Raw genomic sequence first — 12,553 nt, 5'->3', positions numbered from 1 at the left:
AACTCTGTCTCTGCCAAAAGTACAAAAAATTAGCCAGGCGTGGTGGTTCATGCCTGTAATCCCAGCAACCCTTCAGTCTCTGCCCATTCCCCAGTTCTAACACCAATTCACATTTTCAGGTGTTTGTTTCTGCAACACCCTATTATCTGGTACCAGTTTTCTGTCTCAGTCCATTTTATGATGCTATAAAAGGATACCAAAGAGTGGGCAATTTATAATCACCTCTTAAAGGCCCCACTTCTTAATAGTCTTACAATGGCAATTAAATTTCAAAATGAATTTGGGAGTGGACAAACACTTAAACCATAGCACCACGTGAAGGAAGAGGCAGACTGCAGTGATGTGTCTACAAACCAAGGAATGTCAAGGATTAATGGTCATCACCAGAAGCTAGGAGAGGACATGGAACAGATTCTCCACTAGAGGCTTCAAGAGAGTATGTCCCCACCAGCACCTCCATGTCAACTTCTAGCATCCAGAACTGTGAAATAATACATTTCCATTGTTTTAAGCCACCGTGTGTGTGCGTGTGTTTTGTATTTTTTTAAATTTTTAGTAGTACAAACTTTATTCATAAATAAAACTTCATAAAGTTAAAAGCAGGGGCAGTTCCTACTTTAAAAAGGGAATACTGGAAGGCAGCCTGCCATTTTATTTAAAGTTACAAGTTAGGTTTTTCAGATGGATAACAGTTGAGATCATTAAATCCCCTTCCTGCTTCTCAGATTTTCACAAAATAGCACATTAAATCCTTAGTCCTAAGCAATCCCAGCAGAGATTCCAAATTGCCTCTCAATATCAAAGTGGATAGCACAGTTTCTTTTCTTGCAATAAAGGTACTCATTTGATGAACGAGGGAGTATAGCAGTCAGATTCTTAAAAGATTGTGTTGCAGAAGTTACTGCCATGTCTTCATTCGCAATGTGTATCCTCACCTCTATCTGCCATTTAGTAACATTGTCAGTTTCCTTATCTCTCATTTCAACTACATTTAAAAGAGGATTCTAATTGCAGACAACACACGACAGAGGCATTTCAGATCGGAGAGTAGTCTCTTGAGATACATTTGATTTTAGTTTTAAGCAGAACTTCCTGGGGAGGTTAAGTTACAATACCACAGTCACGAGGATGGTAGAAAAACTCATAGTAAATATTTGGCAAAACATAGGTTACAAGGCAACCACCTCCTAGAAACACTTCATCGGGGTTCATATACAAATTGTGAAATATCATGGGTTTAATCCTGGCACAGAACCAAAACTGGGTGCATTATACTTGAATAGCTGACCAGTCCCCAGCACAGGTCCATATCAAGGAATGGAGGAAAAAGAGCCCTTTTAACCCCAAAATGGTCTTCATTTGCCCAGACTGAAAACCAAATCTCACTCAGGAAACAGCTGTATTTTTATTTTTTATAGAGACAGGGTATCAAGAAAGAAAGAAAGAAAGAAAAAGAAGAAAGAAAGAAAGAAACTAATACAGAGTCCCCCCCAACAACCCTTTCTTCTATTCCAATCTGGATTTCTTCACATTCTTCCCTGTTAATCCCATTTTTTTTTTTTTTTTTTTTTTGAGGCGGAGTCTCGCTCTGTCGCCCAGACTGGAGTGCAGTGGCGCAATCTCGGCTCACTGCAAGCTCCACCTCCCGGGTGCACGCCATTCTCCTGCCTCAGCCTCCCGAGTAGCTGGGACTACAGGCGCCCGCCACCTCGCCCGGCTAGTTTTTTGTATTTTTAGTAGAGACGGGGTTTCACCATGTTAGCCAGGATGGTCTCGATCTCCTGACCTCGTGATCCGCCGGTCTCGGCCTCCGAAAGTGCTGGGATTACAGGCTTGAGCCACCGCGCCCGGCCTAATCCCATTTTTTCTAGATTATGGTTTATTCTCTTAATTTGCTTTAATCAAATCAAGAGGCAGGAGAATCACCTGATCCTGCGAGGCAGAGGCTGCAGTGAGCCAAGATCCTGCCACTGCTCTCCAGCCTGGGCAACAGCGAGATTACGTCTTGGGGGAAAAAAAAAAAGAAATAGAATTTTAGACTGATATGATTGGACATTGAATTCTAGGTTGAAAACAATTACCCCAGCCGGGTGCAGTGGCTCACACCTGTAATCCTAGCACTTTGGGAGGCTGAGGCAGGTGGATCACCTGAGGTCACAAGTTCAAGACCAGCCTGGCAAACCTGGTGAAACTCTGTCTCTACTAAAAAATATAAAAATTAGCCAGGCGTGGTGGCACACACCTGTAGTCCCAGATACTTGGGAGTCTGAGGCAGAAGAATCCCCATGTTGGTCAGGCTGGTCTCAAACTCCTGACCTCGTGATCCGCCCTCCTCGGCCTCCCAAAGTGCTGGGATTACAGGCATAAGCCATGACCATGACCGGCCCAAATCAGCCATTTCTCCAAGAACCTCAGGTTGCTTTTACTGGAGAATGGTATTATAAACCAAGACCCGGGGGCAAAATATGCTTGCTATGGGGCATTATTGCTTCTAGGCCCTCTCAGCTGATAAGACAAGGAAATATATGTATCTATACTAACTTGAGTATATACCCATATCCATAAATATTTCTCTATGTATCTATTTTAAAATAAACATTAGTTCATCCTGGTGTCTCCAGCTCTAATCTATGGCCACACGGATCATTCTAGCCTCCTCTCCTTGCTTATCTATAAACCCACTGCAACAAGAGGCACAGCATGGTGGTTCACGCCTGTAATCTCAACACTTTGAGAAGCTAAGACAGAAGGATCACTTGAGCCCAGGAGTTCAAGACCAGCCTGGACAACAAAGCAAGACCTTATCTTGACAAAAAATAAAAAAAAATTAGCAAGGCATGGTGGCATGGCCCTGTAGTCCCTGCTACTTGGTGGGCTGAGGTGTGAGGATCCATTGAGCCCAGGCGATCGAGGCTGCAGTGTGCTACAATTGCACCACTGCACTCTACCATTCTGGGCCACTGAAACGCAGCTAATTTTTATTTTCATAGAGAATAGGATATTGCTTTGTTGCCCAGGCTCGCCTTAAACTTCTGGCTTCAAGTGATTCTCCCACCTCAGCCTCCCAAAGTGCTGGGAATGATCTAGCCCACCAGGCCTTCTTTAATTTCTAACAGCATTTTTTTTTTTTTTTTTTTTTGAGACAGAGTCTCGGTCTGTCGCCAGGCTGGAGTGCAGTGGCGCAATCTTGGCTCACTGCAACCTCTGCCTCCTGGGTTCAAGTGATTCTCCAGCCTCCCAAGTAGTTGGGATTATAGGCACGCACCACCAGGCCCAGCTAATTTTTGTATTTTTAGCAGAGACAGGGTTTCACCATGTTGGCCAGGATGGTCTCTCTCTTGACCTTAGGTGATCCGCCCGCCTGAGCCTCCCAACTAACAGCAATATTTTATTGCTTTCATAGTAAAAGTGTTTTAATCTGTTTGTGGTGCTAAAACAAAACACCACAGACTGGGGAATTTATGAGTAACAGAATTGTATTTCTTTTTTTTTTTTTTTTTTTGAGATGGAGTCTCACTATGTCGCCAAGGCTGGAGTATAGTCGTGCAATCTCAGCTCACTGCAACTTCCACCTGCAAGGTTCAAGCCTCAGCCTGGGTTCTCCTGCCTCAGCCTCCTGAGTAGCTGGGGTTACAGGTGCCCACCACAATGCCCAGCTGATTTTTGTATTTTTAGTAGAGATGGGATTTTGCCATGTTGGCAAGGCTGGTCTTGAACTCTTGATCTCAGGTGATCCACCCACCTCAGCCTTCCAAAGTGCTGGGATTACAGGCATGAGCCACCACACCTGGCCAGCATTTTATTTCTTTTCTTTTTCTTTTTTTTACCCTGAGATGGAGTTGTGGTCTTATTGCCTAGGCTGGAGTGCAATGGCCCGATCTTGGCTCACTACAACCTCCGCCTCCTGGGTTCAAGCGATTCTCCTGCCTCGGTCTCCCGAGTAGCTGGGATTACAGGTGTCCGCCACCATGCCCAGCTAACTTTTTTGTATTTTCAGTAGAGACAGGGTTTCATCATGTTGGTCAGGCTGGTCTCGAACTCCTGACCTCAGGTGATCCACCCACCTCAGCCTCCCAAAGTGTTGGGATTAGAGGCGGGAGCCACTACGCCCACTGAATTTTATTTTCTTATGGTCTGGAAATTTGGAAATCCAAGATCAAGGCACTAGTACTCAGTGTCTGATGAGGGCATTCTTGCTGCATCCTCATTTGGTGGAAGGTAGGAGAGAGTAGAAAGTTTAGTTCCTTCCAGCACTTTAATAAACTCACTAATTCACCCGTTTACTCATGACTTAATCACCTGCTAAAGGTCCCACCTCTTAATGCTATCACATTGGTGATTACGTTTCAAGCAGTTGGGGGAATACTCAGCACATTGCAATATGGTTTTGAACTTTTTCATTTTTTAATTCATTTTTTCTTTTTTTTTTTTTTTTTTTTTGAGACGGAGTCTCGCTCTGTCGCCCAGGCTGGAGTGCAGTGGCCGGATCTCAGCTCACTGCAAGCTCCGCCTCCCGGGTTTACGCCATTCTCTCGCCTCAGCCTCCGAGTAGCTGGGACTACAGGCGCCCGCCATCTCGCCCGGCTAATTTTTTGTATATTTTAGTAGAGACGGGGTTTCACCGTGTTAGCCAGGATGGTCTCGATCTGCTGACCTCGTGATCCGCCCGTCTCGGCCTCCCAAAGTGCTGGGATTACAGGCTTGAGCCACCGCGCCCGGCCTAATTCATTTTTTCATACAGATGGTCTCACTATTGTGCCCAGGCTGATCTCACACTCCTGGCCTCAAGCCACCCTCCTGCCTCGGTCTCCCAAAGCACTGGGATTACAGGCTTGAGCAACTGCACCCAGCCTGAACTTCCTTTTTTTTTTTTCTTTTTGAGACAGTCTCCCTCTATCACCCAGGCTGGAGTGCAGTGGTGTGATCTTGGCTCACTGCAGCCTCCGCCTCCCGGGTTCAAGTGATTCTCCTGCTTCAGCCTCCCGAGTAGCTGGGGTTACAGGTGTATCCCACCATGGCTGGCTACTTTTTTTTTTTTTTTTTTTTTGGTATTTTTAGTAAAGACTGGGTTTCACCATGCTGGCCAGGCTGGTCTCGAACTCCTGACCTCAGGTGATCCACCCACCTCAGCCTCCCAGAGTGCTGGGATTACAGGCGTGAGCCACTGCGCCCAGCCTAAACTTATCCTTTAAAATTCAATTCAGCTCCACACTTACTTTGTGCTTTTGGGCAAATTATTCCAGCTCTCTTAAGTCTCTTTTATCTCATCTCTATTAACAAGTTGACAATAATGGCTCCTACCCCAGAGGCTGAGATAAATAATGTTAAAACTTACTACAATGCTTGGCACACGGTATGTGCTCCATGGATACTATTATTTTCTGCTTTTAATAGTAACACATAATTTACATTACTAGTTATTACTATATGCCAAGCTCTGTTCTAAGTGCAGCCAGATGAAGTTTAAGTGCCTTGCCCAAAGTCAGGCAGCTAGGCAGTGGCACTGGTGGACTATGAACCCAAGCACTGGGCTTTTAACCACCTCTCACTTGCATGATCCTCCAGTTGCCCTCTTAGAACTCCTCTGTGCCTTCTCAGAGACTTCAGCCTGAAATCCAATTTCTGACAATGTTTCTAGGGTTTGCCAGAATCCGCCTTTGCTAGCCTCCCTAGGATTATCTCTTGTGACCAGCACCTTCACTGACAGCTCCAGTATTTTTTTTTTTTTTTTTTTTTTTGAGATGGAGTCTCACTCTGTCACCCATGCTGGAGTGCAATGGCGAGATCTCGGCTCACTGCAACCTTCACCTCCCAGGTTCAAGTGATTCTCCTGCCTCATTCTCCAGAGTAGCTGAGGTTACAGGCGCCTGCCACTACGGCTGGCTAATTTTTGTATTTTTAGTAGACAGGGTTTCACCATGTTGGCCAGGCTGGTCTCGAACTCCTGACCTCAAGTGATCTGCCAGTCTCGGTCGGCCTCGCCCCGGCCCCGGCCCGGCCTATAGTGCTGAGATTACAGGCGTGAGCCATGGCGCCCGGCTATCAGCTCCAGTCTTACCACGACTAGCGTTTTCACGTGCCCAGCCTCAAAGACTTCAACTCTTTGCTCCCTTACTGAGATACCCTTTCCTTCACCTTGCTTGCTCCCTTTGACTCTTCAAGAAACCTTTCGTGTGTCGGGTGCAGCGGCTCGAGCCTTCAATCCAGCACTTCGGGAGGACGAGGCGGGCGGATCACTTAAGCCCAGGAATTCGAAACCAGCCTAGGTAACACGGTGAAACCCCATTTCTACTAAAAATACAAAAATTAGCCGGGCTTGGTGGCGTGGGCCTGCAGTCCGCAGGAGGCTGAGGTAGGAGAATCGCTTGAACCCGGGAGACAGAGGGTGCAGTGAGTCGAGATCGCGCAGCTGCACTCTAGCCTGGGCGACAGAGCGAGACTTCGTCTCAGAAAAATAAAACAAAACAAAGAAAAACAAAACCTTTCTTGACAACCCAATGATCACTACCACTACGGCCGCCTTAGGACTCCCGCTCTCTGAGGTCCTACAGCACTTCACATTTCCCCCAACGTCGCACTGAGGGCTCTGCGTTGTGTACTCGTCTGTCACCAATCTGCGAGTTACAAAGCAGAGACTAACTTCTTTGGTTTAGCATTTAATAGGCACATAATCAACATTTACTGTTAAAACAAAATTAAAATTGGGCGCTGTCTCTATCTTTGTGATCGGCCCTAACTGCACTGGCAATCTTTCCCGTTTTTTCGTTTTCTGTTTTCCATTTGCATGTGCCTTGGCGTACCTAGGTCTCCGGCTCCTTTACAAAAGAAACCCGAAGTGCTCCGCAAGCACTGACAGCGAAAGCGAAAGACTCTCAAACCGACAAGATGTCAGCCACCTCTTCCCGCCTCTTAGTCCCACCCACTCAGGGCGGAGGTCTGCGTCAGGTGACCTTCCCTTGCTGGCTCCGCCGCCTGCCGCAGTGCCTGACGGGAGGCGGAGCGGCGAACGAGGCCGTCGGCCATTTTGTCTCTGCTTCCTGTGGGACGCGGTGGTAGCCGTTGGGTCGGGAAAGTGAGGGATTTTTCGCCTCGTTTCTCCTGCTTCTTTTCTCCTCCCTTTTACTTTGTCGGTAGAATACAGTTATGGGTCGCAAGAAGAAGAAGCAGCTGAAGCCGTGGTGCTGGTATCCTTTGTCGGTTTGAAGTCGAGGTCGCGCTGGGGTGCCGGTTGGTGGGGCCTGGGACTGGGAGGCCTGGGTTTGGCCTATGGCGTGGAGCGTTTGTATTTAAGCGTCGGCGTGGGTGGCCTGGTGGCTGGGATTGGACTTGGGAAGGCTTCTAGGAAAATGGTGTTGCGAGGTCGAGAGGCTCTTGGCAGTTGTGGATCGTGTGACTGACTCAGGAGGATCTTGTTTGGTGCGAATTTTGGACTCTGGGAGGCGGCCTGGACCCCTCCGCCAAGGACAGTGTCCCCTAGGGACTATTCAGCCACATTCCGTTGTTTTGGTGACGATTCAACAAAGGGACTTTTCTTCGAGTGCGATAGGCTTATTAATTCCATGGAGGGTTGGGGAAGAGCTTCCCAGTCTGTCACCCACTTTTTCTGTTTTTGTGTACTTTATGTGTGCTTTGTGTTTTTTCGAATTGGCGGTTTAGTAAAGGCCCAAGTTAGTCAACCCTGGTTTCGAACCTTTTTTATTTTTTTCTTTTCAGGGCTGGAGGAGAACTAGCTTCCGTGTCTCACCCAGAGGCGCCTAAATCTGCAGGAAGCGTTCTCACAGGGTGGAGTTTCTGTTACCCAACTTTGTGGGACTGAAAAATGACTATCTTATTAGAAAGGAAAACTCTTACTACAGTGTGGTATTATTTAATACTTTTTCCGGAAGCGTTAATATTCTTTACATTAAAATTGATCTTATTTAGTTTTGTACGTAAAGGCGGCTTGTTACAGTACTGCATTTATTTATGTAACAGCTTTAAAAATAGCTTAAATACGGTTATGAATTTTGTAATATGATTTTAGGAAAATCTGAGTAGTGAGGTGAGAATTCTGTTTTATTTAGTAAGAATTCTGTTTTATTGATTTTATTGAGCTGTGAATTTAAATACATTATTTGGCAACAAATTCATTCGGAATTGGAAACAATTTTATGGATTGATCATTTGAAATTATGTGATTATTGTTCACCATATAATCTTAGATTCTAAATATTGCTAAATTCCTAATCCAGTTATTGCTATCGTCTGCATGTCTAGTGAAGTAATTGTCTTGACAGAACCTTGGGGATTTCTTAACTGAACTCCTTCCTGTCCTCAGTGTGCGTTTGTAAATGTTGAAATATTTGTAACAAAAGTTAGTTTCACAGACATCTCTGTTGAACATAGGAATTTGACAAAGTATATTGCTGATGACTGATGTGTGTTTTGGGCTGGTGAAGAGAGATGGGCTTCTAGGAAATAGAAAATACTGAAATTACATGGCATGTGCAGTCCTTAATTGTGTAATGAATACCAAAAGCAGGGTTTCTATACAGTACCATTTTGGTTTTAGCTGTTCCCATATTGTAATGTTATCCATGTGTTTTTATTATAGGCAGTGTCATCATTATGCTGTTTTTGTGCCTTAACAGTATTGATCAGGTATTGTAATAGAGATTTTGATGATGAGAAGATCCTTATACAGCACCAAAAAGCAAAGCATTTTAAATGCCATATATGTCACAAGAAATTGTATACAGGACCTGGCTTAGCTATTCATTGCATGCAGGTAAGGATTTTTCTTCTGTATTTATTGTCCGCTTGTGATTTGGAAACAACTTGAAGGAATAATCTTTTTTATTTTTTTGAGCTTCGGTCTTGTCGCCCAGGCTGGAGTGCAGTGATGCAATCTCGGCTCACTGCAACCTCCGCCTCCCCGGTTAAAGTGATTCTTCTGCCTCAGCCTCCCGAGTAGCTGGGACTACAGGCGCCCGCCACCATGCCTGGCTAATTTTTTGTATTTTTAGTACAGACTGGGGTTTCACCATGTTGACCAGGCTGGTCTGGAACTCCTGACCTCAGGTGATCCACCCACCTGGGCCTCCCGGAGTGCTGGAATTACAGACATGAACCACCGCGCCTGGCTGAAAGAATAATCATTTATTTCTCTGACAACTGTAATTTTTTTTGTTTGTTTGTTCATTTACTTACTGCAAAAGATAAGATAGCTAGTCAGCCTTAAAAAAAAAAAAAATTATTCGATAGCCATCAAGACAATAAACAAAACTGGCTTTTTATGTTTAAAGAGAGTTTATACTTGTGTTTAGTTTGATAGTACCTTACTAGGGTAGATTGGTAACAGATTGAAATCACAAAATATTTCCTGAGTTCTTGGAGCAGAGAACAAGGATCAGCGATTTAGATTTTGTAGGTGGTCTGGCCATAAGGATTAATACTTAATTAGCTGTCATTACTCACTGCCATTGAAGGATTTGTTATTATTTGTAGCTTGGGGCTAGGCTAATTTCAGCAACTTATTTATTGGAATGGCAGCGTTGTGTTCTTTGCTTTTAAGAGATGGCCTTGCTCTGTGGCCCAAGGCTGGATTGCAGTGACATGGTTATGGCTCACTGCAGCCTCAAACTCCTGGGTTCTAGCCATCTTTCTGCCTCGTTCTCCCAAAGCCCTGGGATTATAGACATGAGCCATTGTGCCAGCTCATAATTGTATTTCATTTAATAATTTCTAGGTTTCAACCAGGCATGGTGGCTCACGCCTGTAATCCCAGCACTTTGGGAGGCCGAGGTGGGTGTATCACAAGGTCAGGAGTTCAAGACCAACCTGACCAACATGGTGAATACAAAAATTAGCCGGATGTGGTGGGGTGCGCCTGTAATCCCCGGAGTCTGAGGCAGGAGAATCATTTGAACCCTGGAGGTGTAGGTTGCAGTGAGCCGAGATCGCGCCACTGCATTCCAGCCTGGGCGACAGGGTGAGACTCCATCCCCAAAATAATAATAGTAATAATAACAATAATTTCTAGGTTTCTTAAGTTCTTTTAAGTAAATAGAGCATTGTAATTTATAGTTTTTAAGATCTAGTAATTACCTTCATGTCTCATTCAATGTTACTCTACTTTTGCTTAGTCCTAGAGCCGTCTATACTTTTGCTAAATTATACCTTAGAGAAATATGAGAAGATCAAATACCCAATAATTGGAAACTACTATTGGTGGGAGTTAGGGAGACATGGTTTCTCCGGATTTAAAGATAAATTTATATAGATCCTTTTCACTCCATATACCTTAACAACAATTTAATACTCACTTTAAAATGTTGACCAGGTGCGGTGGCTCACGCCTGTAATACCAGCAGTTTGGGAGGCTGAGGCGGATGGATCACCTGAGGTCAGGAGTTTGAGACCAACCTGGCCAACATGGTGAAACCCCGTCTCTACTAAAAATAGAAAAAATTAACTGGGTGTGGTGGCGGGTGCTTGTAGTCCTGGCTACCCATGGGGCTGAAACAGGAGAATCACTTGAACCTGGGAAGTGGAGTTTGCAGTGAGCTGAGTTTGTGCCACTGCACTCCAGCCTGGGTGACAGAGACTCCGTCTCAAAAAAAAAGTGTTAGAGAACCAAACGTGTTAGAGAACCTACTACATGTTAGACCCACAGCTGTTCACTGTTGCAGCCACTAGTTACATGTGGCTATTTGAAATTCTGTAAATAGCTAAATGTTCAGTTTCTCTGTCACGTAGCTAACTATTACATTGGATAATGTGATTAAGAACATTATCTTTTGATTGATTGACAGACAGGGTCTCACCCTGTTGCCCAGGCTGGAGTACAGATCATAGCTCACTGCAGCTTTGAACTCCCTTACTCAAATGATCGTTCCACCTCAGCCTCCTGAGTACCTGGGACCACAGGTGTGTGCCACCATACCCGGCTATTTTTAAAATTTTATTTTGTAGAGACAGGGTCTCACTATGTTGCCTAGGCTGGTCTCCAACTCCTGGGATCAAGTGATTCTCCCACCTCAGCCTCCCAAAGTGCTGGAGTTACAGTTGCGAGCCACTGTGCCTGGCCGTTTTCTTTATTTCTGAATGAAATGGGGGTTTAAATGGAGATATATGCTCTGTCACTTTATTTATTTACTTATTTTTTTGGAGACAGAATTTTGCTGTCTTGTGCTCACTGCAACCTCTGCCTCCTGGGATTAAGTGATTCTCATGCATCAGCCTCCTGAGTAGCTAGGATTACAGGTGTGCACCACTGTGCCTGTCTGAGTTTTGTATTTTTAGTAGAGATGGGGTTTCGCCACGTTGGCCAGGCTGGTCTTGAACTCCTGGCTTCACGTGATCCTGTCTCGGCCTCCCAGAGTGCTGGGATTACAGATATAAGTCACTGCAGCTGGCCTCTGTTAGACTTTTTTTTTTTCTTCTTTTTTAAGACGGAGTCTCTTTTGCCCAGGCTGGAGTGCAGTGGCGCAGTCTTGGCTCACTGCAACCTCTGCTCCCCGGGTTCAAGTGATTCTCCTGCCTCAGCCTCCCGAGTAGCTGGGATTACAGGTGCCTACCATTGTGCCTGGCTAATTTTTTTGTATTTTTAGTAGAGATGGGATTTCAGCATCTTGGCCAGGCTGGTCTTGAACGCCTGACCTGATCCACCTTCCTTGGCCTCCCAAAGTGCTGGGATCACAGGCGTGAGCCACAGCGTCCAGCCTGTAAGACTTTTTTAAAAGGATTTTTCTGGCTGCAGGGTTGAAAGTAGAGTGCAGAGTACAGTGAGACCAGTTTAGAAGACTTGGAATATTACAGACAAGAGGAGATGGTGACAGAGACCAGAGTTTGATAGGTTAGATATGGGGTATAAGAAAAACTGAGGAGTTAAAGGTGATCTCAAGATGGTTTGGCTAGGTGCGGTGGCTCATGCCTGTAATCAGCACTTTGAGAGGCCGAATTGGACTAATCACTTGATCCTAATAGTTCGAGACTAGCCTGGGCAATGTAATGAGACCCTATCTCTACAAAAAATGCAAAGCTGGGCATGGTGGCACGTCCCTGTGTCCCAGCTACTGAGGAGGCTGAGGCAGGAAGGATCGCTTGGGCTAGGGAGGACGAGACTGCAGTGAGCCATGATAGCACTACTTAGCTTTAACTTGGGTTACAAGAGTGAGACCCTGTCTCAAAAATGTTTTATCTGGGCAGTGTGAAAATGAGTTAGCTTATATCGAAATGTGAAAAGCTACAGGGATAATAGACTTAAGAATGAGAATAAGGGAGGCCTGTGTTTATTTTGAATGTAGGTATGTTTGAGGTCTATTAAATATTCAGACGGAAAGGTTACCTAAGCAGTTTGATGTACAGGTCAGGAATTCACAGAAGTTAAAACAGGAGATAGAAATTTGGAAGCATATAATGTACGGGTGGGTAGTTTAAGCCATGCTACTAGATTTCCTTTCTAGGGACTGTAGTGTGGATGGAAATTAGGTGCTCTCTGCTCTTGGCCACTTCCAACATTTGAAGGTCAGGAGATTAAAAGGAATCATCTAAGGAGATTGAAAGGTAGGAA

General features: G+C 45.0%; 1 protein-coding gene across 10 annotated transcripts in view; it reads left to right on the top strand.

Moving 5' to 3' along the window:
* Positions 1-6,649: 6,649 nt before the first annotated feature.
* Positions 6,650-12,553, top strand: part of ZNF207 (zinc finger protein 207) — a 33,277-nt gene continuing 27,373 nt past the window's right edge. For 6 of the 10 annotated variants that reach the window (XR_004430782.1, XR_004430781.1, XR_004430780.1 and 3 more), the window contains exons 1-2: positions 6,989-7,184; positions 8,641-8,767. Coding sequence is in view for 6 of the 10 variants with exons in the window: in XM_033184234.1 (XP_033040125.1) it covers positions 7,144-7,184; positions 8,641-8,767 (168 nt within the window). In the remaining 4 variants the exon portion in view is untranslated. Of the gene's footprint in view, positions 7,211-8,593; positions 8,768-12,553 lie in introns of all 10 variants that reach the window. The other 4 variants (XM_033184237.1, XM_033184235.1, XM_033184233.1 and 1 more) reach the window with 2 other exon arrangements.

Source organism: Trachypithecus francoisi, unplaced genomic scaffold (assembly GCF_009764315.1).
Source record: "Trachypithecus francoisi isolate TF-2019V2 unplaced genomic scaffold, Tfra_2.0 Lachesis_group20, whole genome shotgun sequence".
In the NCBI taxonomy this organism is placed as follows: domain Eukaryota; kingdom Metazoa; phylum Chordata; class Mammalia; order Primates; family Cercopithecidae; genus Trachypithecus; species Trachypithecus francoisi.
Note: the sequence above shows the minus strand (reverse complement) of the source record. Positions and strands in the feature narration are given on the sequence as shown.